This window comes from Lathamus discolor, chromosome 3, assembly GCF_037157495.1.
Source record: "Lathamus discolor isolate bLatDis1 chromosome 3, bLatDis1.hap1, whole genome shotgun sequence".
Classification (NCBI taxonomy): domain Eukaryota; kingdom Metazoa; phylum Chordata; class Aves; order Psittaciformes; family Psittacidae; genus Lathamus; species Lathamus discolor.
Genome location: NC_088886.1, coordinates 75,103,872 through 75,125,943, shown reverse-complemented (window position 1 = coordinate 75,125,943; position 22,072 = coordinate 75,103,872). Strand labels below are relative to the sequence as shown.

The following is a 22,072-nucleotide window of genomic DNA, read 5'->3' as shown; positions in this document are numbered from 1 at the left end:
TAATTCCCAGAGAGAGGAAGAGATAAAGGATTGTCTCCAATGTGCTGATTCATAGGATGCCTCTGCTGAGCTGATGCATGGAGATGGGTCACCCCTGATGCTGCCCATCCTCCTTCCATCAGGGAGCCCTGTTAGTCTGGCTGCTCGTCAGCCAAAGCACATGGCACTCTGAGGCTCTCCAAAGCTCAGAAGGACCTAAAAGGGTGCAGGGGTGATCGTCTTTCTCCTGTTTCCTTGGTTTTAACATCAGTTTCTGCAGATGCACCTAAACTTGTGTTGGTGTGGATGAGGGCTTTGCCTGTAATGCTTCTGGGTCTGAGTTCAGCAGGGTAGCACTCATCTCCAGTACTGGCCATGGAGATGCATGTCCTGCCACCCTACAGGATGGGAAGATGCTCATCTCGAGCATCCCTAAGGGCTTGTGCTTCTGCTTCTACCTCCTGGGTTTGACAACTTGAACCCCATCCTTGCTCTCAGCCCTGAGCATGGCCTTAGGGGAAAAGGGGTTATTTCCAGTCTGTGGGGTTTCCTGTAGAAGCACAGCCTGGTTTGGGTTTTAAGGGACCATAAAGAACATCCAGTTCCAACCCATGGGCAAGGGAACACCTTTCCACCCTCCTTACTCAGCTTATCCCTCAAGTTTATGGCTGGGTTGAGTTGAAAGCCCTGAAGTTAGAGAGGTTCTTCTCCCAAAATGTGGTGCTTCCATAATGCCCCCATCCCTGGGTGGGACAGCTCCACCTCTTCCCTTTGCTGGGACTCTCCTGGTTATCAGGACAACACCAGCCAGCTCCCATGCAGGTGGGGATGCAATGGGAATGCCTGTCCTCCTGCCTCAGTTTCCTTGGTCAGGGAGCAGTGTGGCTGGTGCCCTGATCCCTTCCCTGCTCCATAGAGCAGGGTAAACCCCACGGAGTGGGGATGTAGATGCTGATGCTGGGCTCCCTTCATATGAGGCGCTGGCTGCCAGGGTGCAATCGCAGGTACAGCGACATCCACAGATAGGGTGAGGAGAGGTGCCTCATGTGTTCCTGACTCAGAGCTGACATCCCCTGATCCCTCCCTCAGTGCTGGGGCTGGGAAGTCTCCTCCTCACCCTTCGCCTGCCCTTCCTCCTACGGAAGCAAGGGGGGAAAAGTGGGAAAAATACATCTTCAGCGACTCCTGCCTCCGGATCGAGGCATCTCCCGGCTGCCGCCTTCTCCTTCCCTGCCTTTTATTTCCTGCTTCATTCCAGCTTGATGGAAATCTGAGCCGAGCACAATGATCCTGCAAGACTTTGTATTCACTTTGCTGCTCCTGGCCGGCTTCCTGGGGGGGGAATCGTGGGCTCAGCGCCCAGAAATCACCACCCGGGTCGCAAACACTGAAGGTAAGTCCAGGCTCTCTTTCCCTGTGTGCTTTATTCCTCTTGGGACCAGCAGAGAAGTCCGGTTGCTTGTTCCCCTCTTGGGCGGATGCCTCTGCTGCAGCGCACAGCTATGTTGGGACATTGTGTTTGCTGAGGAGAGGGATCTGTAGCAAGTGCCCACTTCTAATGCTTTTTAGGCTCTTTCTCCTTGGCTCTGCCTTGGGAGGTGTTGCCAGTAGCCATAGGATGTAGGAGAGGGAATAACACCGATATCGGTTTAGCTTTCTGAACCAGTTTTGGTTTGACATTGCTGTTTGGCTGTTAAGAAGTGTTTTCACTTTTGCTCTCTCCTAAAGTGGTATTTGTGCCAGGATGTGCCAGAAAATCCCTAGTTTGCATTCACTGCCATTGGGTTTATGGCTTTTTAAGCTGCATCTGCATGTTATTTTATATAACCAGTATTGGTCTTGCAAAGACACTCTCTGAATGTAAATGGCTAAACACGGAGAGAAAAGCTGTTAAATGCTTTCACAAAGTGATGCTTTAATATCTGGTTTACCCTTGATGCCAAAATGAGCAATCTCAGCCGTGTCTGTGCTTGTGTGGGGTTAGGATGTGAGCACAGCCCCCTTAACACAGCTCAGGGAGGCAATACAGTAGGGCCACTATCCCAATCCTGCCTCTCCGCTTCTTCCCAGACTGTCCTGTGGACCTGTTCTTCGTGCTGGACACCTCGGAGAGTGTTGCCCTTAGGGTGAAGCCCTTTGGGGACTTGGTTTCCCAAGTGAAAGATTTCACCAACCGGTTCATTGATAAGCTGACAAGCAGGTACATCCCCTGGGGGTTTGGCCAGGATGCTCCAGGGACCAACCTTGGTGCTGGGTGGGATGCTGAGGCTGGCCATTTGTGGAGGGAGAGGGGAAAAGCAGGGATGTTAATAATGGGGGGGGGCGGGGGGGGGGGAGGCAGATCTCTTCCCTCTCCCAGTCCACAGCCATCCCATTCTGGCCTTTAGCAGGGCTGCCTGCACTCCCTCTGGAAAGCAACAGCTTCCTGCGGTGGCAGATATGGGTGGTTATTCTGTAGTGCCAAAGTGATGCTGATCCTCATGCCACCAGCTGCTCAGGCCCACCACAACCTGGGTGCTTGGGTGGGAGCAGGGCACCTCTGATGTCAAACCCAGCACTCAGATGCAGGCTGTGTCAGTGCACAGGACACACTGATCCATCAGAGCATCCTTCTGCAGGAGGTATAGAATCCTTCCAGTATCTAAAGGGGCCTACAAAGATGCTGGAGAGGGACTCTTCATCAGGGACTGTAGTGATAGGATGAGGGGTGAATGGTTCAAACTGACAGAGGAGAGATTGAGATGAACTAAATGATCTTAAGGCTCTTTCCAATCTTAACCATTCTATGATGCTTTGATTTTAACACATCCAGCAGTGGAAATCTCGTCACAGTCCTGTATGTGGTGTTTCCCTGTCTGGCTCAGCTTCTCCTGCTCAGATCCACCCATTGCAGCCTGGTACCTCTTCAGGAAGCCTCTGTACCCAACTATCCGACCTTTGGGCACCCATTTGCCCTTCCAAACAGACCTGTTCCTGTGGTTCTGTGGCTGGGCTTTGCATGCAAAGCACATCCCTGCTTGCAGGAGAGCAGGAGCCCTAGTAAAGCCCTATGATGTTTGGCATAGCGAGCCAATGAAGATGCAGTGGGAGTGATGGCAGGGTGCAAGTGAAGGTCCTAATAGCCCCTATGCTGGTGTATCCGGGCAGGTACTACCGCTGTGACCGCAACCTGGTGTGGAATGCTGGAGCACTGCACTACAGCGACGAGGTCGTGCTCATCAAGAGTCTCACCTCAATGCCCACTGGCCAGAATGAGCTGAAGAACCGTGTCTCAGCTGTGAACTACATTGGGAAGGGCACCTACACTGACTGTGCCATCAAGCGGGGCATTGAGGAGCTGCTCATTGGGTAAGGCAGTGGGTGATGCTGGTGGTGTGGCCGTGGTGGATCAGCGTTGGGAGCTCCTATCCGTATCCCAGGATGGGATAGGAGGTCACCTAAGCACAAAATGGACATGGTGGTGACAGGTTCCTAGCACTCCTGCTTTTCTGGGATGAGGGCATCCCTTGGCCATAGTCTGCAGTGTGTCCAGAGGTACCGAAGCCACTCTTCTCCAGCGGAATCAGTTAAATCTGGTGTTTTAAACCCTTGCAGTGGCTCCCATCACAAGGAGAATAAATACCTCATCGTGGTGACTGATGGACACCCCTTGGAAGGGTACAAGGAGCCTTGTGGAGGCCTGGATGATGCTGCCAATGAAGCCAAACATCTGGGAATCAAAGTGTTCTCCGTCGCCATCTCCCCCAACCACCTGGTAGGGACCATGCAGCAATGATGCTCCCTGCAGGGGTTCCCAATGGGACCCCAAAGACCCCAGTACGACAAAAGATGCTCTGGGAGGGAAGGATGCAGGTCCCCCGTGGGGATGGGTCCTGCATGGGTACCTGCAGGTGTCACTGTGCCCTCCCTGCCATAGGACCAGCGGCTCAACATCATCGCCACGGACCATGCCTACCGCCGCAACTTCACTGCCACCAGCCTGAAGCCAACACGGGAGCTCGACGTGGAGGAGACCATCAACACCATCATCGATATGATTGTGAGCACCCAGCACCCCCTTCCCCAGCCCATCCCTTCCCGTGGGGCTCACCCATCCCTCTCAAACCCCCTCCCTTTGCTGTCTTGTCTTGCAGAAGGTTAACACGGAGCAATCGGTGAGTGTTCCACCCCAGCACTATGCCTGAGCGGGTCCCCTGTGGGTCACCACAGCCAAACAGGGGCTCAATGGCACAGCCCTCCGCTGCAGGCAGCCCTGGGTGCTGCCTGCTGTATCTATAATGCTGTTTTCTCCTCTTTGGGCAGTGCTGCTCCTTCGAGTGTCAGGTGAGTTTGGGCTTTTGAGACCCCCTGTCCCCTTCCCCTCGCATCCCCATAGCTCCAGGCTGTGCCTTGGTGGCTGGTCTAACCCACATCTCCCTTCCACAGCCTCCCCGAGGGCCTCCTGGACCTCCTGGTGATGCAGGCCATGAGGTGAGGGATTGACTGTGGCCAGGAGGTGGGATACTCAGACACCCATGGGGTCTTTGGTACCTTAGCACTGACCTATGGAGAGATGGATCATAGAACCATAGCATGATTTGGGTTGGAAGAGACCTTAAAGGTCATCTAGCTCCAACCTGCTGCCACAGGCAGAATAAGGACGTGCACCATGCTCCCATCATGGCATCATCTGCTCCCCACATCCATGGGGCATTGCTGCTGCTGCCCTCCTTGTTCTCCTTTCAACAGGTCATTGTTCTGTTCCTGGGGATGAGGAGCTAACTCTATTTCTGTCCTGTATTGCAGGGAGAAAGGGGCAAACCAGGTCTTCCTGGCCAGAAAGGAGTGGCTGGAGACCCAGTAAGTAAAGAACCAGCGCTGGTGACTCTATTGGCCACTTCTGGCCTGACCTCTTGAGCACATCCCCACCAGCTCCTGCATCATCCTGTCTCCATGGTCACGGTCCAGTGTCTCCCTCCACAGCCACCCTGCCAAGCAGTGGCCTCTGGTGGGCAGCGGGGTGGCCCCTCCTCTTGCTACAAGGCTTCCTTGTTCCTCACCCAATATAGCCTGGAGGACACATCTCTGACTCATGTGTGCCAGCCCAGGGGTGGACTCTGGGCTCCCTCTGACACAAGCACAGCAGTGTTACAGGGGAGCCTTTGGTAAATAGTAAGCTAATAGCATGAGGAAACTATTTCCCTTCTCCTCCCTTCCTTCTTTCATTAGGTACACTTATTTTAGGAGGTGTGTTTCTCCCACACACGTGAGTGGGCACTTACTCATCCCACGTATTCCCAAGTTGGAAACCCCCATTGCCAGGCCTTTTTCCTTCCCTTCATCCAAGTGTGTCCCAGAGAACCCATTTCCCATCACCCTCCGGAAGGGCTGGAGATGGTGGAGGTGAAGGCAGGTCCTCTCTGCCCTCCACAAGGGTCCCATGCTTCCACGTAGGAAGACATGGGAGAGCCTCCGCTATGGTGGTTGGGGTGAAACTGCCCCATGGTGATGGTGGTGATGATGTCTGCATCCCTAACACCATGTTTCTATTCTCTAGGGCAGGCCAGGGGACATGGGACCTGTTGGCTACCAAGGAATGAAGGTACATGGGGTTGCAGGGTCACGGGTGGTTCTAGATGGGCCACAGGCTTTGTGCTGCATTCTCATCCTCCCATTTTACTCTCTCCTTCTATCTCTAGGGTGACAAAGGAAGTCGAGGAGAAAAGGTGAGGACAGCAAGGATGCTGAGGGAAGATCTGTGTCGCCTGCTTGGTTACCCCAGCTGCATGGTGTTGCGGTCCGCTTTGTGCCTGCGCATCCATCCCTCATGCTAGGAGCAGGGATCCAAGTGGATCAGCAAGTTGTGAGCCAACGCAGCCTTAGGGATTAGACAAGCACCATGCAGTGGGCACAAGGCAGACACAGCAGGAAGGACTGGTGGTGCTCAGGGTGAATACCTGCACCATCAGCCCATGCTGGCATGGGGACTGCAGCACAGTGGGGGGACAGATCTGCTCTGTGCAGGGCCTGACATCTCTCTCCTTACCTTTGCAGGGCTCAAGAGGAGCCAAGGGAGCCAAGGTCAGTCTCTGGTTTTGCACCATCTATTCTTTGTGGATGATGCCTGGGGCATCATGGTCTTCATGGAAGCTGTTCTTCATTTCAGGGTGAGAAAGGCAGGCGTGGAATCGATGGCATCGATGGCATGAAGGTAAATCTCCAGGCTGGGGCACCCTGCTTAGCCTGAGGGCCCTCCAAGTCCACTGAGGGATCTGGGAACAATGTGACCCACACGGGGCAATGGAGATCTGGTTCACCTGCAAGCCAGGGACAGGGTTGGGATGTCCCTTCTGGCTATCTGGGAGATATAGGATGAAGGGAGGGGTGTCTTCCCATGGGCACACTGCTCATGGAGACTCCTTCTTTGTCTGACAGGGTGAAGCTGGATACCCCGGGTTACCAGGCTGCAAAGGCTCACCTGGATTTGATGTATGTACTGCGGGTGCCCCCTGCATGAGAACAAACATGGATAGTGCATGGATAGTGCATGGAAATGGGGAGATTCCCAAGAAGGGGACCTGTTGGGAGGTAGTTGCTGTGGTTGGAACTTGGCCTTGAACAATGCCAGAGATGGGGCAGCCACAGCTTCTCTGGGCATTGTGTTTCTTCACTTTCCCTCCTTGTTTCTGTGCTCCCAGGATGACACATCCATAGTGGTACCCATAATCACTGCAGTCCATCCTCAGCAGCCCAACAACCACCTTTGCTGCTGTTTCAACCTGAGCTCCTCAGTGTTTGGGCACTGTAGTCAACAGTGATGCTTGCATGGCTCCATGAGTACCATGCTATCCCTGCACTGCTCCGGAGTCCACATTCCCATCCTGCTGGGGAGCTAAGAGCCAGGATGCTTGCTCCATGACCAGTTCCTCACAGATAGTGATGCTGGCTGCTGGGATGCTTGCTCCATGCCCATTTCCTCACAGATAGTGATGTTGGATGCTGGGATGCTTGCTCAGTGCCCAGTTCCCTACAGATGGTGATGCTGGTTTTGTTGTCAGTGATGCTGCCTTTTTTCAACAGGGAGCTCAAGGCCCACCTGGACCGAAGGGAGATCCTGGTGCTTACGGGCCCAAGGGAGGAAAGGTGAGCCACTCTGCCCATCCTCACATGGAAGGAGGGATGCTGGGAATCCCTCTCCTGCAAGGAGAGGTGGTGACTTACCCATTGCTGGTGTTCTTGCCTATGGAGCAAGCCTATGGCCACCACCTTATGTGGCTCCCATGGTGCCCACAACACCCCTGAGATATTGGGGGGTGTTGCTGTGAAAAGGTGGCTTGTGCTGGGCAGGTTGGGGGGGATCCGCTGTGAATGGGGGGCTTGGAGTACACCAAAGGCTCCTGATGGCCTTTGTGGGAGCCGAAATCCACTGCTGCATGCTGAATGCGGGATGCAGTCTTGACTGTGCCTTGTGTCCTTGTGAAGGGAGAGCCTGGCGATGATGGAAAACCTGGCCGACAGGGAATTCCCGGCAGCCCTGGAGAGAAGGTGGGTGAAGCACCCATGCATGAGCATCCTCTGCTCCATCCTTGGCTTTGAAGCAGAGCTTGTCCAAGGTAAAAGCTTCACCCCAAAACATGATCACTGGTCCTAATTGCTTGTGGCTTGCTCATACAGGGTGCTGCTGGGAACCAGGGGGAGCCTGGACCAGCAGGAGAAACGGGTGATGAAGTGAGTCCTCTGCCCACCATGCCCCCCATCCATGCATGTTGCCAGCCACCCCCACCACATATTGACCTCCCCTCTTGTTCTTACGTAGGGTGCTCCAGGCCCGGATGGTCCTACTGGAGAACGGGTAAGTGAGGACACCAGGCACCACATTGGCAGGGCATGGATAAGGACATGAATGAGGAGGGCTGGGGATGAGGCTGCTCAGAGGTGGGCAATGAGAGGATGGTCCTGATTTGTTGTCCTCCCATCTCTTTGCAGGGCAGCAATGGAGAAAGAGGAGCCCTGGGCTCACCGGGTGACCGTGGACCAAGAGGAGAGCCGGTAACTGCATCCATGGGGCAGCTTTTGTGCTTGCAAAGCAGGGTCACACTTAGCAGCCAGGGGCTGGAAATAGGTGGCCAGTGGTGACCTCCACCAGCCTGTGGGCCTACAGGCAAGCTCGGTGCCTTTCCCTGCCAGCCAAGGGGGGGACCTGGTGGTGTCTCTCCAGCAATCACCCCTTTATGTTGGTAGCTCATCACCATGCAGCCAAAACCCAGAGGAGAGCGTGCCCAGCAGGCAGAGAGCAAACACCAGTTGATGGGAGAGCAAGGAGAATGAGGTGTCCTCTGGGTGCTCTGCATGGGGTACCATTGGTACAGATGCCACTGGGCAGTGTGTGCAGGAACACCCTTCCGTCTCCTTTTTGGGCGGGAATCACTAGGAAAGTATTTTTCCTGCTGTCAGGGCATGAGTCACTGAACATGAGCATGGGAGGGACAGGCAGCGGAGCACTCAGCAGGCCAGAACAAACATGTGGTGAGGGGCCAAGGGGGTTGGGGCAGTGGGAGCCAGCAGTAGCATCCCAACGGGTGTCCCAGTACCACCAGCATTGGTCTTCTGCCCATTACTAGCTCCAGGAAGGGGATAAAAGTCCACTTATGGCAGCTTCCCCCTTCGTGTTTAGCACTTGCTGCTCCCCATGGTGTGCGGGGCAGATGTGTGCAGGAGATGGAGCACGCCAGTGTCCTGGAGTTAAACTGTTCAGCAGACCATGGGCTGCTTCCTTCCAAGTTCCAGTTCAAGCACGAGGCTGTGTAACCTCGCCAGAAACGTCCTTCCCTGATGCTCAGGGCCCTTTGGAAGTTGTGTTTTGTATTTACTGTTTGGCTCTAGGCATCCGCAAGCTTCCAGCCTGCAAAGAACAGCTTTGGGCAAGTCAGGTGTGATTAAGGAAGTTCTTCCCTATGAGGGGGGTGAGGTGCTGGCCAGAGAAGCTGCCGCATCCCTGGCAATGCTCAAGGCTCATTGTTGTGAGTTTAGATGGGAAAGGTGCCTGGAGCCAACCCAGGGTGCTGAGTGTTGGTGAAGGAGAGGGGAGAGCACCAGCGGTGAGATGTGGGAATGGTGTGTGTCCCCCCCCATCTACTACTAGATCATTCCTTTGGAAACTCCCATAGCTCCAGCAGAACAGCAGAGTGGAGGAAGAGGGGGTGGAGGAAGCAGTATGCTAGACAGGAATCTCTGCCTGTGCATGGGGACAGCAGCACCATGTATGCAGAATGTGGTTGGGAAGAGCCACTCTGTGGCTTTGAGATCCTCTCTGTGTATCTGCAGAAGCTTTGCAAAGTGGACCCCTGCATGTATTTGCTTTTCTGGCACAAAATGGGTTGAAACCTTCCGCCTAGAGGGAAGCACTCCCACCCTCCAGGTCTTCCTCTTGGGGCTGTCTTCTTGGCTTCGAGCTGGCCACGCCAGTCTGTCTTTGCTTTCCCAATACCTCTGATAGTTTTCTCTCCCAGTTCCTATCCAGCATGTGCCATCAGTGCTGCATCCCTGCTCCCCATTACATGCCAGGGCCCTTTGTACCCTATGCTTGTCCCTCTTTGGGTTCCTCATACCTTCTGTGTGCATTCTCAGGGAGAGCCTGGACCACCAGGTGACCAAGGGCGGGAAGGACCCCTCGGACCACCTGGAGACCAGGTAAGATCTTGGTTTAACCTTCTGGATCCCAAGTGGAAGTGGTTGGAGCTGTTGGGAAGAGTGGGGCCAGGGGCTTGACTGATGCCACAGCATCTTTCAGACTGGGCAGCAAAGCTGGTGGAAAGAGACAGGGATTTCTCAGAGAAGTGTGGATATGGATAAGGCTGCAAGAATTGAGATGAAGCAACCTCCATGCCATTTCCCAATCCCATGGGAACACATGCCAACATGTCCGACAGATTTGGAAATGGGCAAGCACAAGCAGCAGTGATGTACAAAATGTCACGTAGGTCAAGGGAGTCAATGGGGTATCTTGTGTTAGTGAGGATAAGCCTGATGGGGCCCCAGCAGTGTCCCTGACATCCTTGGCATCTGCAGAGATATCTGTCCCAAAGCCAGCTCTCCTCAAGTCTGCTTGCTGCAAGGCCTGGCTCTCCTGTTCTGGGCTCTGTTGTCCTTGTGTGCCTCAAGGAACAGATCTTAGACCCCACGGGCTTTCCGGGCTACCTCCAGCCTGAGGAAAGCATCCCATGCTTTCAGTTACAGGCTCTTTCTTCCCAAAGTCTGGGCCTGGAGGTGTTGCTGGGTTAATCCTTCATGGTTGTTGGGTTAATCCTTCAGCACTGATTTGCAACGGCCAACAGGGTCTTTGCAGCTAAGCAAGCCAGCACCCTTGGAGAGGGCTCTGTGGGACAGCTTCTCTCCACACACCATCAGAGTTGTGATGGAGCCCAAGGTACAGGGAAATGACTGACACAAACGTTCCCACACTGGTGGAGCAGGACTTCCATGAAGGTTGAAACATGGACACCAGCGTGAGGATAAAGACAAAGCATTTGAACTCCTTTATGGTCGACCAAGTGTTGAAGAGCCATGAAGGAAATGTGGAGCATGGGACAGCCACTGTTGCATTCATGTTATCCCCAGCATGGGCTGCATGGGGACGCTGCCACGGTGGGAGGTGGCCATGGGAAGAAGGATGTGTGTGTGTGATGGACCAGTGCTGCAGGCAGACACCAGCAAAGGAAGGAGGGCTGGAGCCGCTCTCCAAGTGGTAGAGGCTCATTCAAGGTTCAAGGCAGAAGGACTGCACAGAAGATGCCAGAAGCAAGCCTGGGAGATGTGTGTGTGCAAGCATGGAGGTTGGGATAGATCCTGCTTCCATCCAGTCTTCCCTTGGGGAGGAGGACAAAGGAGAAGGAGCAGTTCTCCCTGCTGTTCCTGAGCCTGTGGGACATGGTTTTAACCTCCCCAGCACTGAACTTGGGACAAACCCCCATCAGAGGAGGACGCATTACAGAAGCAGCTCCAATGCTTCTCCAGGCCAGGGACTTGCCCCTGTGCTTCCACTGCTCCAGGGGGATTTCAAAAGCAGATGCAAAGCAAGAGTTTTCTTTCCATCAGCTCCAAAAGAATGCTTTTGCTTGGCCAGATTAGAACTAAATGAGTAATCGGGCTTGGGCAAGTGCAGGGCTTTGGCAACCACGAGTGCATTTCAAGCCATGCAATCTGCAAACTCTGGCTCTCAGACCCTATTTGTCTTGGCAAGGGGAAAGGGGTCCCACTAACCTGTGACTCTCTATTATCCTCTTTCCATCCGAGAGAAGCTAAAGGTCAGCATGATCCTCATGGGCAGGTTTGGAGGTCCCTCTCTCATCCTGGCCATGGTGCCCCATCCCTCACATGGTTCTTGTCACACCCAGAAAGGTAATGGACATGGAACTGCTTAAGATTCTTTGACCCAGAATCCTGCATCTTCATGAACTCCTGCAGGGCCATGAGGGAATTGCACTGTGTGAGCCAAGGGTGCTGTGGATCCAGCTTTGGCTGATGTGAACAGTCATGAGGTCCTGTCCCTCCTCCCAGCTTGCTCTCTTCTGGACTTTTGTGCAGAGATAGGCTCACATGCCCTTGAACGGTTCAGGGCTCTGCACTGTGTAATATTAAATCCTCTGTTACCCACATAGAATCCCAGCCTGGTTTGGGTAGGAAGGGACCTTAAAGCTCACCCAACTCCAACCCTCTGCCACAGACAGGGACACTTTCCACTAGAGCAGGGTGCTCCAAGCCTCGTTCAACCTGGCCTTGAACACTGCCAGGGATGGGGCAGCCACCACTGCAATGCTGAAGCCCGGGTACCACTAAGCAAGTGCTTCCAGGAGCCTGCATCCGCATGGGAAGAGCATCATTACATGGTTGTTACCCACCATTGTTACCAATCTTCTGGCAAATAAACCCTGCAGAGGGCTGTTGGCACTAAGCAGAAGATATAGGGGATGTCTGTGTCACCTTTAGGATGACTTGCATCCCCAAGGACCATTCTCTGCCCCTGTGGCACCTCTGGTACAGCCGATGCGATGCCACCGTACAACCCAGCTGTGTTTCTGAAGCATCTTCCCATCTGCATTAACCCCGTGTTAATCAACCTCAAATCCCCATTGTGAGATCTCTTTGTGATTCCTTAGGGTGAGGCTGGACCCCCAGGACCCAAGGGCTATAGGGGAGATGATGGCCCCCGCGGCAATGAGGTGAGTGCTTCTTCATCACTGCATTTTCTGAGGGGAGGGAATGAAGAGAACAGGAGATGATGCCCATTAGGATTGTCCCTAAATCCCTGGGATCTTGAAAACCTGTTGTAGGTACAAACTCAGCTGCTAGCTTCCTGGCAGACATATGGGTCCTTAAGGCCATGGCTGCCTTTATTCCCTACCTGCCAAAAGCCATTCCATGGAGAGGGTACAGCCACACCATGAGCTTCCCATCACAAAACCATCTGTGGGCTTTGCATTGCTCTTGTATGAGTAAAAACGTCCCATGATGGGCTCGTGATGGTAGCTGTTTTCCTCAGAAGACATCACGTTCCCAGCTCAAAGGATAGTGTGTGCACTGATTGACTGCTGCTTCTGCTCTTTCCAGGGTCCAAAGGGATTGCCTGGAGCACCTGGGCTGCCTGGAGACCCTGGCCTGATGGGAGAAAGGGTGAGTGGGATTTGCACAGAGGGGGTTGCATGCCATGCTGGGAAGGGTGTCCAACAGGACACACAGCATCATCCAGCTCAGGAAGTCAAGAAACTCTGTCCATACACAGAGGAGATGCCTGGAAAACTTGCAAGCAGCCTGCTTTGGAATATACATCACATCTGTAGGCTCCAAGAGCCATCCTCTGTCTGGTCCCAGCCCCAGTCGCTGAGGGACAGTGTCACTAGCCTCTCAGTGGCTGTGCAGGTCACACACAGGCAAAGTGGCCTTTTTACCTGCCTGGACCAGTGTCCAACCCGCCAGTACCATATTTCCTGCCCATTTTGCTGGAGATCAATTGCCCAAGCTGCTGTGCTATCTAATGGATCTGCTTTTCATTATCTCACCTATTGCTCCCTTCCTTCCCAGGGGGAAGATGGCCCTCCTGGGAATGGCACAATTGGATTCACAGGAGCCCCAGTAAGTCCTTTTGTGCTGTTCTGAAGCTCTAAGGCCATTATTGCTGCTTGTCTCACCTAACATGCTTCCTTCCCTTCATCCCCAGGGGCAGCAAGGAGACAGAGGTGACCCTGGCATCAATGTAAGTGTGCTGCTTCCCCATAAACCCAACAGAAACTTCTTTGGCTCCTTACAGCCTCTCCCTTTTCTGAATGGTGATATGGGCTCCCTGAAGCATCCTTCACATCCAAAACCCTCTTTTCCTTCTGCCCACCTCCCCCTGCAGTGGATGCTTCTGATGGAAGTATTCTGCCCAGGTGAACACCTAAGGGCAGAAGCTTGGGATGAGTGCTTTCAATGGAGCCAGAGTTTGGGGCTGATAGCATCACCCAGGGATGATGCTATAACACTAAAAGACATCTAAGAAGCTCTTTCCCTCAATAGCATTGCAGTTTGGACCTAGGGAGCTTATACTTTGCTCTCCATCCCTTTCCCAAGCCATTTCTCACAAGGTCACTGCAAGCAGCACCAAACTTGCCATGCTGTAACAATAGCTCTCCATGCAAGAGTCTTGTCTGTGCTGTTTTTCAGGGAACAAAAGGCTATGTCGGTCCTAAAGGTGATGAAGGAGAAGCTGGAGACCCTGGCAATGATGTGAGTAATGTGTATGAAGCTGAAACCCTGTCTCTTCTGGTTGGATACAGCAGCCTCAGATAATGTATTAAGGGTTCAGCAGACCTGTGGAGGGGAAGGTGCAGCACTGACACACACAGATTGGTGGATTTTGGTCTTGTTTTCATTCCAGAACCCAAACCCTGGCCCCATGGGCATCAAAGGAGCGAAGGGCCACCGGGGACCAGAAGGCCGCCCAGTAAGTAAGGACCCTGGCAGGGTCTGCACCAATGTGTGGGGCTGATGGGGCTCCCAACAGCAAGGTTCACCACAGACCTGCTCTTCAAACCTGCTGCTACAGCCTGCTACAGAGGACTCTGAAACACCATGTTCATCCCAAAATCAGGGCAGAAAGTGCAGACACTTGTGTGCTTTCATAAGCTAAGTGTCCTCATATGATCAGGTTCAATAAGGGCAAAGCAGCCTTTTGGAGTGACCATCGTGAAAGCATTTCAGTTTCTCTTGAGTCACCTCTTGCTTGCATTGCTTCACGTTGGCCTGGAGGCTACAAGACAGGCAAGTGGAATCCACCCACCCATCACCTGGGTGCTGTGAGGTCAATGCCAAGCCTTGGTGGGCATGGCATGTGTGGAAGTGGGTCTCCTTTCCCTTCACCCCAGTGCATCCCTAGGGCATCATGCAAGCAAGCAGATGTACCTGCCCAAAGCCCAGTGGTCAGCAAGTGGGAAGCCCAAAAGACGTTTCCAGGCTCTCTATTGTTTAGCAAGGTATTAGCAGAGAAGGCCACAGATAGGAACTGGCTGCTCTTGTAACTGCTTTCTCTATTTGACAGGGACCAGCAGGACCTGTGGGACCTCCAGGACCAGATGTGAGTAGGATGGGATAGGGGTGCTGCTTGCTTTGCTTGGTCTGTGCTTCCCCTGCCCCACACAATGGCTCTTGGGAGGGGGTTAATGCTGGAGGAGCCTCATGCTGCTCCGCGTTACCATCCCAGCAACTCTCACTGGTCAGATTGCCTTGATGCCAGCCCATCACTCATGTTCAGATCGGGACCTGTGGTTTGAGGGCCCAGAGCAGCAGATGGAGGTGGTGGGCAGCACTTGGGGGCTGCATTCACTGTTATTACAATAAATCATCACCTCTGTTTGCAGGAGTGTGAAATCTTGGACATAATCATGAAGATGTGCTGTGAGTATCCCCATACCGCTCCTCCTACCTTGCTCAGGAGGTAGCGTGCAGAAGGATGCTATGGGCATTTCTGCTCTTCCACCAGTTACTATAAAGTCAATGAGCTGAAGGAGGGGAGATCCCAAAAGAGGCAAATCTTTTGCACTTGGCTTTTCCTTCTCTTGACCCAGTTTTTGTGTGGACCATTTTACAATGATTTTTGATCATAAATAGCCAGGCCTGACTCTCCTCTTGGGAAGGGGAAGGCCTGTTCTCTGGTGTCCTGCCATGGGGAGCAGCAGCACACATGCTGCAAAGGGTTTCTGGATAGTAATGAAGTGCTGGTGGACACAGGGTATGTAGGGAGCTGAGTCTGAGCTCCATACTCTGGCAATTTACTTAATTCCTCCAGGATCAGCTTTGATTCTCACTTAAATAAGAACACATCAGTGTGTGCACAAACTGAGCCCTACTGCTCCAGGTGGGAGCATGCCAGTGTGAAACAGGAGAGAGGGCTGGGTATTCCCAACAGGAAGGAAACCTCCCTGAGCTTCAGTTGTCCAGATGAGGTTTCTTTGGGTTTGCAGAAACACAAAAAGCCTTGTGACCAGCATTTTAACGTTCTCTCTTTCTCTCTCTTCTCCTCCAGCTTGCTGTGGTGAGTGTTACTTGGCAAGGCTCCTCTGCAAACATTTGCTAGCCCTTCTCCTTGCTTGCACCCCTCCTTTCCCCTTCTCCTTGCCTTCTGCTATGGAGATGTGCTGAGAGCCCAGGAGGGAGGACAGAGCTTGAGCAAGGCAGGGGAGGGCAGAGGGCTCTTCCTGAGGATGCTGCATGGATGCAGAAGCAGCACTCAGGGCACAATGGAATGTGCTGGATGTGTTTTCTCTAATGCTGTCCTAGCAAGTTGGGTTTGCAGCTTGAAGGAAGAACCAAGGGCTCATGATGCTCTTCAGCCATGGGAAAGAGGGGGGAACAAGCTGAGTTAACCTCCTCCAGCACACCAGCGTTCTCTCTGTCCTCCTGGGCTGGGTAAATGGAAGAAGTGAAAAGGCTTTTACTGGGTTTTGGGGTAATTATGGGGTGTTTGAAAGTGTGGAAATGCTACACTGAAGTTAGTAGTAAGTGATTCTGTAGTTAGTAAAGTGATTCTGAAGTCTCCTTGTAGCTATTTTACTGCTTTTACCCCCTGCTTTGCGGGTAGATAGGGCACACACTGGGTCAGGACTAGCAGCAGCCATCAGCTGCTCGCTTTGGCATGGCTCCCTGGCAAAACATGCTGCTCACAGAGAAAACACACATAAAAGAGGAGGTTTAAATCCTGTGCTCTGCTGCAGAGTGCACCTGCGGGCCCGTCGACCTCCTCTTCGTGTTGGACAGCTCAGAAAGCATCGGCTTGCAGAACTTCCAGATTGCCAAGGACTTCATCATCAAAGTCATCGACCGCCTGAGCAAGGATGAGCGCGTGAAGGTGAGGTTTCCACCTCGTGCATGGATGCACGCTTGTGTGCACTCCTGTTATCAAGCGGGAAAGTGGGGATGTGCCTCCACTCCAAAGACCCTCCTTCAAGTGTACAGCTGGGGTTGGGCCTTGGTTCTTCCCAGCTTCATGCAGAGATAGAGATCGGTTTGTTGTCCCAAAATACAGTCATTTCACTCATCCTGGTCAAAGGGACTCTTCCTGCTGTGTGTGAGCTCTTCCTACATGTCCTAGAGCAAATAGCTCATAAGGCATTTACCTGAACAGTCAGTCTCTTCCTAGTCCCACCGAGCATTTCTGGCTGGAGTAGATAATACGTTGTGTGTTACAACTCTGATGGCCAACCCCCAGGCTTGTTTCCCCCCAGGCTTAGGTTTAGGTTATCAGTTAAGCACACAACTAAAAAGGACCTTTTCAGCCCAAACCAGCAATATGGTCCCTATAATAAGCCTTTCAGTCTGAAGAGGGACACAAATGCTCACTCCTAACTCTTGCCTAATAACCTACTGTGCATGGGAAATGTCATTTACCTCTGCGATTTGGCTGGGATGTTTGGGATCTAGTCTTAAGGTATAACCAGACACGTATATAACATATATATAACCAGACACCAGGCACATGGGCTGTAAAGTCACAACAACATGCTGCTGCTGTATGCTTGTGTGGGCATGCATGGGTCTCTTTGGCTGGAAGGATAGACCTGGGCACCAAAACCACTGTGTTGGAAAGAAAACAAGCTTTGAAGAAAGATCTGTTCTAAGCCACCCACCATGGCCAATGGCTTGTGTCGGGACTGCTGAGTCGGGAACCCGGGTTTGGGTTGTATTTTGCCCATGTGCATCCACTCCTATTGGAATTCCTTCTGCCTGGAATAAGGCTGAGAAGAGGCAGCAGAGCCTGAAGGGCTTGAACTGAAGGGGTTCAGTAGAAACCATCAACAGGATTCCTGAGCCTCCAGGGACCCCCTGATGTATCTGACCCAAACTGGCATCTGTTTTTCCCCTAACAGTTTGAACCTGGAGAGTCCCGTGTGGGTGTTGTGCAGTACAGCCATGACAACACGCAGGAGCTGGTGGCCATGGGGGATGCCAACATAGACAACATTGGCGCACTCAAGCAGTGAGTCTGTGGGGTTTTGGCACATCATGCAGGGATCAGACCCAAGGACACCTATTTCCCTCCCATCCTCCATCTCCAGGCCGTCAGCTCCTACAACTGCAAGGATGCTGTATGTTCTCTAGTTGAAAGTAGCAGTTGTAGGTGGTGCTGAGGCCAAGAGCTTGCCAGTTTTCCACCCAAAGCCCCATGCAGGAACCACGTGCAGGCTCACTGGTGTCTGTGCTTGCAGGGCAATCAAGAACCTGAACTGGATAGCTGGGGGCACGTACACTGGAGAAGCTCTGCAGTTCACCAGGGATAACCTGCTGCGGAGATTCACCTCAGACAAGCGCGTTGCCATTGTCATCACAGACGGACGCTCTGACACGCTGCGGGACCCTACCCCACTCAGTTCCCTCTGCGATGTCACCCCAGTAAGTGCAAAGGGACCTGCTATGCAGCACTGGGGGTTAGAGGGGGCTCTCTGGGGGTCTCCATGTCTTTGCTACCCAAGGGCCTGTAGGGACAGGCCAAGGGGAATGGCTTTAACCTGCCAGAACAGGGGAGACTGAGATGAGCTCTTAGGCAGAAGCTCTTCCCTGTGAGGGTGCTGAGGCGCTGGCACAGGGTGCCCAGAGAAGCTGTGGCTGCCCCATCCCTGGCAGTGTTCAAGGTCCCTTCCAACCCAAACCAGGCTGTGATTCTATGATGAGATGTGGACTCTTATCTTCCTGCAGGTGGTCTCCCTTGGGATTGGTGACATTTTCCGGAACCCTCCGAACCCCGATCACCTCAATGACATTGCCTGCTTGAGCAGACCAACCAGGCCAGGACTGTCCATTCAAAGGGACAACTATGCTGAGCTCCTGGATGACACCTTCTTGCAGAACATCACCTCATATGTCTGCCAAGGTGGGTGAAAGATTGGCTATGGAGGTAGTGAGGATTGCCTCAGTCTAAAGGGGAGGGATGCAGACTGCCATGTCCTGCCTTTCCCCAGTGATGCTCTTCAGCAGTCATTGAGGGAAGAGAACGGCTTAATTAAATGAGGAGTGAGGACATCTTGTGTCTTGGGACACTTTGCAGCTGGGTGCAGCTCCTGTCCTGCTGCAAGGCATCTCCGTCCACAGCCTTTCTCTGTGCTTTCTGATGCCCCTTTAGTCTTTTCACAGCACCTTCCACAGTGTAGCTGTGAATGAAGTGATTGTCCCTCCTGTGGCTCTGTGGGAAGCTGTAGGAGAAGAGGTTTTCCAGGGTAAGATGGTGAAAATTACTCTTTCCCATTTCCTTTTAACAGAGAAAAAGTGTCCAGACTATACCTGCCCAAGTGAGTATTGACTCTTTGTTCCACACACAAAGGTTGTGGGTGATATGCAGGGGGGGAATGAGAGCTTTTGTTTGTGGGAATGCCTATCTTGGACATCTCTTGCAACAGGGAGGCTCCTGGGCTGGAGAAGGGAGCCAACACTGAACCAACCCAAAGCATGTTGGGGAAAAGCCTAGGTAGTTGCTTTTCTGGCACCTCGAACCTGGGGAGAGGAGACTGTGCCATGTTTTAACCTTCATTTTAGCTGAGGCAGGTAATGAGATCACCTGCTGTTAGTGGTGGGAGCGTGAGGAAAAGTCAGCACTGAGGCAGGGATATTTGGGAAAGGTGCTTGATAAGTGAGAATGGAGAGGAATTTGGTGGGATACATCTCCTAGAAAGAAATGTATACAATCCTCAGACTCATCATGGGGAAAAAAGCCAGCCAAGGGAGATGAAGTGGGTTTCCCAGCCATGCAAAGACAAACATGTATTGAAGCAACAAAAGCCATCAGATGATCTAACCCAGATAAGAACCTGGGAATACTGCAAATAAGGAATGAAAGGGTAAAAGGACAAGCACAGGACAGCACTGGGATAGGGGAAACCAAGCTAGTAAACACCCAGAAAGTGGGGATTCCTCACAAAGCTTCCCATGGAAGAAGCAGGAGAAGCCCAGCATTAACAAGGCTTTCCCCTTGCAGTCACCTTCTCCGGGCTGGCAGACATCACTCTGCTGGTGGACAGCTCCACCAGCGTCGGGAGCAAGAACTTTGAGACCACCAAGAAGTTTGTGAAGCGGCTTGCGGAGCGGTTCCTGGAGGCCGGAAAGCCTGCCGATGACTCTGTGCGTGTCTCCGTGGTCCAGTACAGTGGCCGGAACCAACAGAAGGTGGAAGCTCAGTTCCAGCACAACTACACGGTCATTGCCAAAGCCATTGACAACATGGAGTTCATCAATGACGCCACGGACGTCAACGCCGCCTTGCGGTACGTGACGGGGCTGTACCAGCGCTCCTCCCGCGCCGCGGCCAAGAAGAGGGTGCTGGTGTTCTCTGACGGCAACTCTCAAGGCATCACGGCCAGGGCCATTGAAAGGGCTGTGCAGGAAGCTCAGCAGGCTGGCATTGAGATCTATGTGCTGGCTGTGGGCAGCCAAGCCAACGAGCCCAACATCCGGGTCCTGGTCACGGGGAAGAGTGCGGATTACGATGTGGTCTATGGGGAGCGCCACCTCTTCCGTGTGCCTGACTACTCCTCTTTGCTGCGAGGGGTCTTCTACCAAACTGTGTCCAGGAAAATAGCTGTTGACTGAGCATCCGGCTGAGTTTCTTGCCAAGGCCGTTGCCTGCTTCTGTCTCACCAAAAAATGAAAGCAAACAACCAAAGAAAAAATCCCAAATCCAGTATTTTTGACAACTTCAGGAATTTTTGTCTATGCAGATGGCCATAGTGCCACAGCCTGGCTGTCCACACTTCCCTGCTTTCTCCCCCTGCTTCCTTATCTGCATCTCTACTTTCTTAGCCTCAGAACTCCCTTCCTGCCAATGGCTGCCTCCCCCTCTCCCCACAGTGGGCAAACACAAGCACACCTAGCAATAAAACACTAGAACACCAATAGCAACCTCATCCCACTGGTTTTTGGCCAAAAAAAGGGAATTGGGATGAGGAATTTTGTAGCATTAAGAACTAACCTGGTCTCATAAGGCTGATGATGCTCTTTATAGATACAGGGGTTTTGTTCATTTCCTTCTTTCTTTCATCAGCTGAGCATTGCCCAGCTCACAATGGTCTGAACCTAACGCTGTGCTTCAAGTGGAATGTTCAACACTTCAGCAGGCTTTGAGAGGGGATTTTTTGTCATGGCTGGCAAGTTTGGTCCATATGTCCCATGCTTGGTGGGGAGGGCTAGATTGCATTACCCAGACTGTGGGTGGAAGCCTCTCTGGCCTCCAGAGCCATGAGATGGGGCACTGAGTTCTCAAGCTGAGGTAGAGATGGGTGGTGAAGCATCCCTCAGCACTGATATTCCCATTCAGAGCAGGGAGGCTGAGCACTGACCAAAGGAAAGCTGGACATCAACCACTGGGGAGGGGGGAAACCCTACAAGAAGCTATGTAACTGCACTCCTTCACTAACTGATCTCAAGGTCCTACAGTGGAACCAGGAACCTCATGAATAACCTGATGACTTGCGTTATGGTCCAATGTCCAAGATTCTGGAAAATCTCTCTGAGCCCAGTTAGTGGGATTTTTGTAATTATTTTATTTTTCCAAAAGTGTCTAATTCCCAGGTTTCTATAGGACCATCCAGGAGTTAGGCACCTAGGGAAACCCACTAACTCTACTATATATTGAATCAGAGCCTCATCCACACCCCAGCCAAGGGAAACACTGCCGTTATCTGCCAGGGTCTTTGACTTCAACCCTACAGGTATACTGACAAAGGTGCTATCACTGCCTGGGTGATGTGGGCCCCTGGTGTTTACACAGTTGTTTCCAGGACCACGCTGAAGATGTGGTTTGTCTGGGTGAGATGTCGTTTCAGCGCTTCCATTGGTGCTCTTGTTATGAATCCATGTGCTTCTGAGACAGCAACAGTGATTGCCAGGTATCAGCATCCCAAAGTCTTCACTTTGTATCCCAAACCCCATTGTATGGGTTAGTTTTATGTTATGCCTGTGTTTTACTAAAATGGTCCACTTTGGAGATAGTCAAATAAATTGTTTTCCACTACCCCTTTGGAAGTTTGTCCGACTTTTAATTGCCAGGGTTCTGAATGTTCCAAAAGCCACTCAAAAATACAGCTTATTGGGATCTGTGGGGATTCCAGCAGAACCTCTCCCATGGTACTGTAAGGGATAGAACAAGAGATCTAGTGCTTTTGCATTGCAAATGTGCCTCTTATCAAACGTCCTGATTTGAGAAATATATTGTGAATTCTCTGTGTCTGTTATTGTGTAATGAATTGATGAGAAGAGCACCAAACTCTCAAAGGATGGGAAATTACTTGCACAGCTTCTGTTTGCCTCCATACATGCATACATAGGTATTGTTTCAGAAGACCATGTGCAGAGTGAGGGTTAGTGAACATCAGGTGAAGAGGTAAGCTGCGTTTGCTTTCTACTTATGTTCAGCATCTCTCCTTAATACTTTATTTCCCAAGCACATAAGGATGCTGCTCTGCAGACAGGGCTTGTGGTGGAGATGTCAAACATCCCTTCGTCTAGTGGAAGGTGTCCTTACCCATGGGAACTATATGGTCTTTAAGGTCACTTCCACCCTTAAGCATTCGTATATGGTCTTTAACAATTCTAGTATTCC

At 52.3% G+C, this 22,072-nt stretch overlaps 1 protein-coding gene across 1 annotated transcript; it reads left to right on the top strand.

Moving 5' to 3' along the window:
* The first annotated feature begins 1,076 nt into the window (after positions 1-1,076).
* Positions 1,077-21,484, top strand: COL6A1 (collagen type VI alpha 1 chain). Its single transcript, XM_065669826.1, has 35 exons — positions 1,077-1,372; positions 2,050-2,179; positions 3,127-3,327; positions 3,574-3,733; positions 3,896-4,018; positions 4,113-4,133; positions 4,282-4,302; positions 4,405-4,449; positions 4,765-4,818; positions 5,516-5,560; positions 5,658-5,684; positions 6,013-6,039; positions 6,125-6,169; positions 6,394-6,447; positions 7,039-7,101; positions 7,441-7,503; positions 7,633-7,686; positions 7,775-7,810; positions 7,945-8,007; positions 9,586-9,648; positions 12,114-12,176; positions 12,565-12,627; positions 13,036-13,086; positions 13,172-13,207; positions 13,657-13,719; positions 13,871-13,936; positions 14,531-14,566; positions 14,850-14,886; positions 15,515-15,523; positions 16,203-16,336; positions 17,355-17,464; positions 17,694-17,877; positions 18,181-18,355; positions 18,741-18,770; positions 19,454-21,484. Exons 1-35 carry the CDS (start codon positions 1,264-1,266, stop codon positions 20,062-20,064), a joined length of 3,072 nt encoding a protein of 1,023 aa, XP_065525898.1. The 5' UTR covers positions 1,077-1,263; the 3' UTR covers positions 20,065-21,484.
* Positions 21,485-22,072: the final 588 nt, after the last annotated feature.

Bases quoted from the DNA above. Each gene is read 5' to 3' on its own strand.
- COL6A1 (XM_065669826.1), top strand. From the start codon at position 1,264: ATGATCCTGCAAGACTTTGTATTCACTTTGCTGCTCCTGGCCGGCTTC. The intron at 4,134-4,281 runs GTGAGTGTTCCA...CTCTTTGGGCAG, and splicing joins AGGTTAACACGGAGCAATCG to TGCTGCTCCTTCGAGTGTCA. The intron at 6,040-6,124 runs GTCAGTCTCTGG...TCTTCATTTCAG, and splicing joins GAGGAGCCAAGGGAGCCAAG to GGTGAGAAAGGCAGGCGTGG.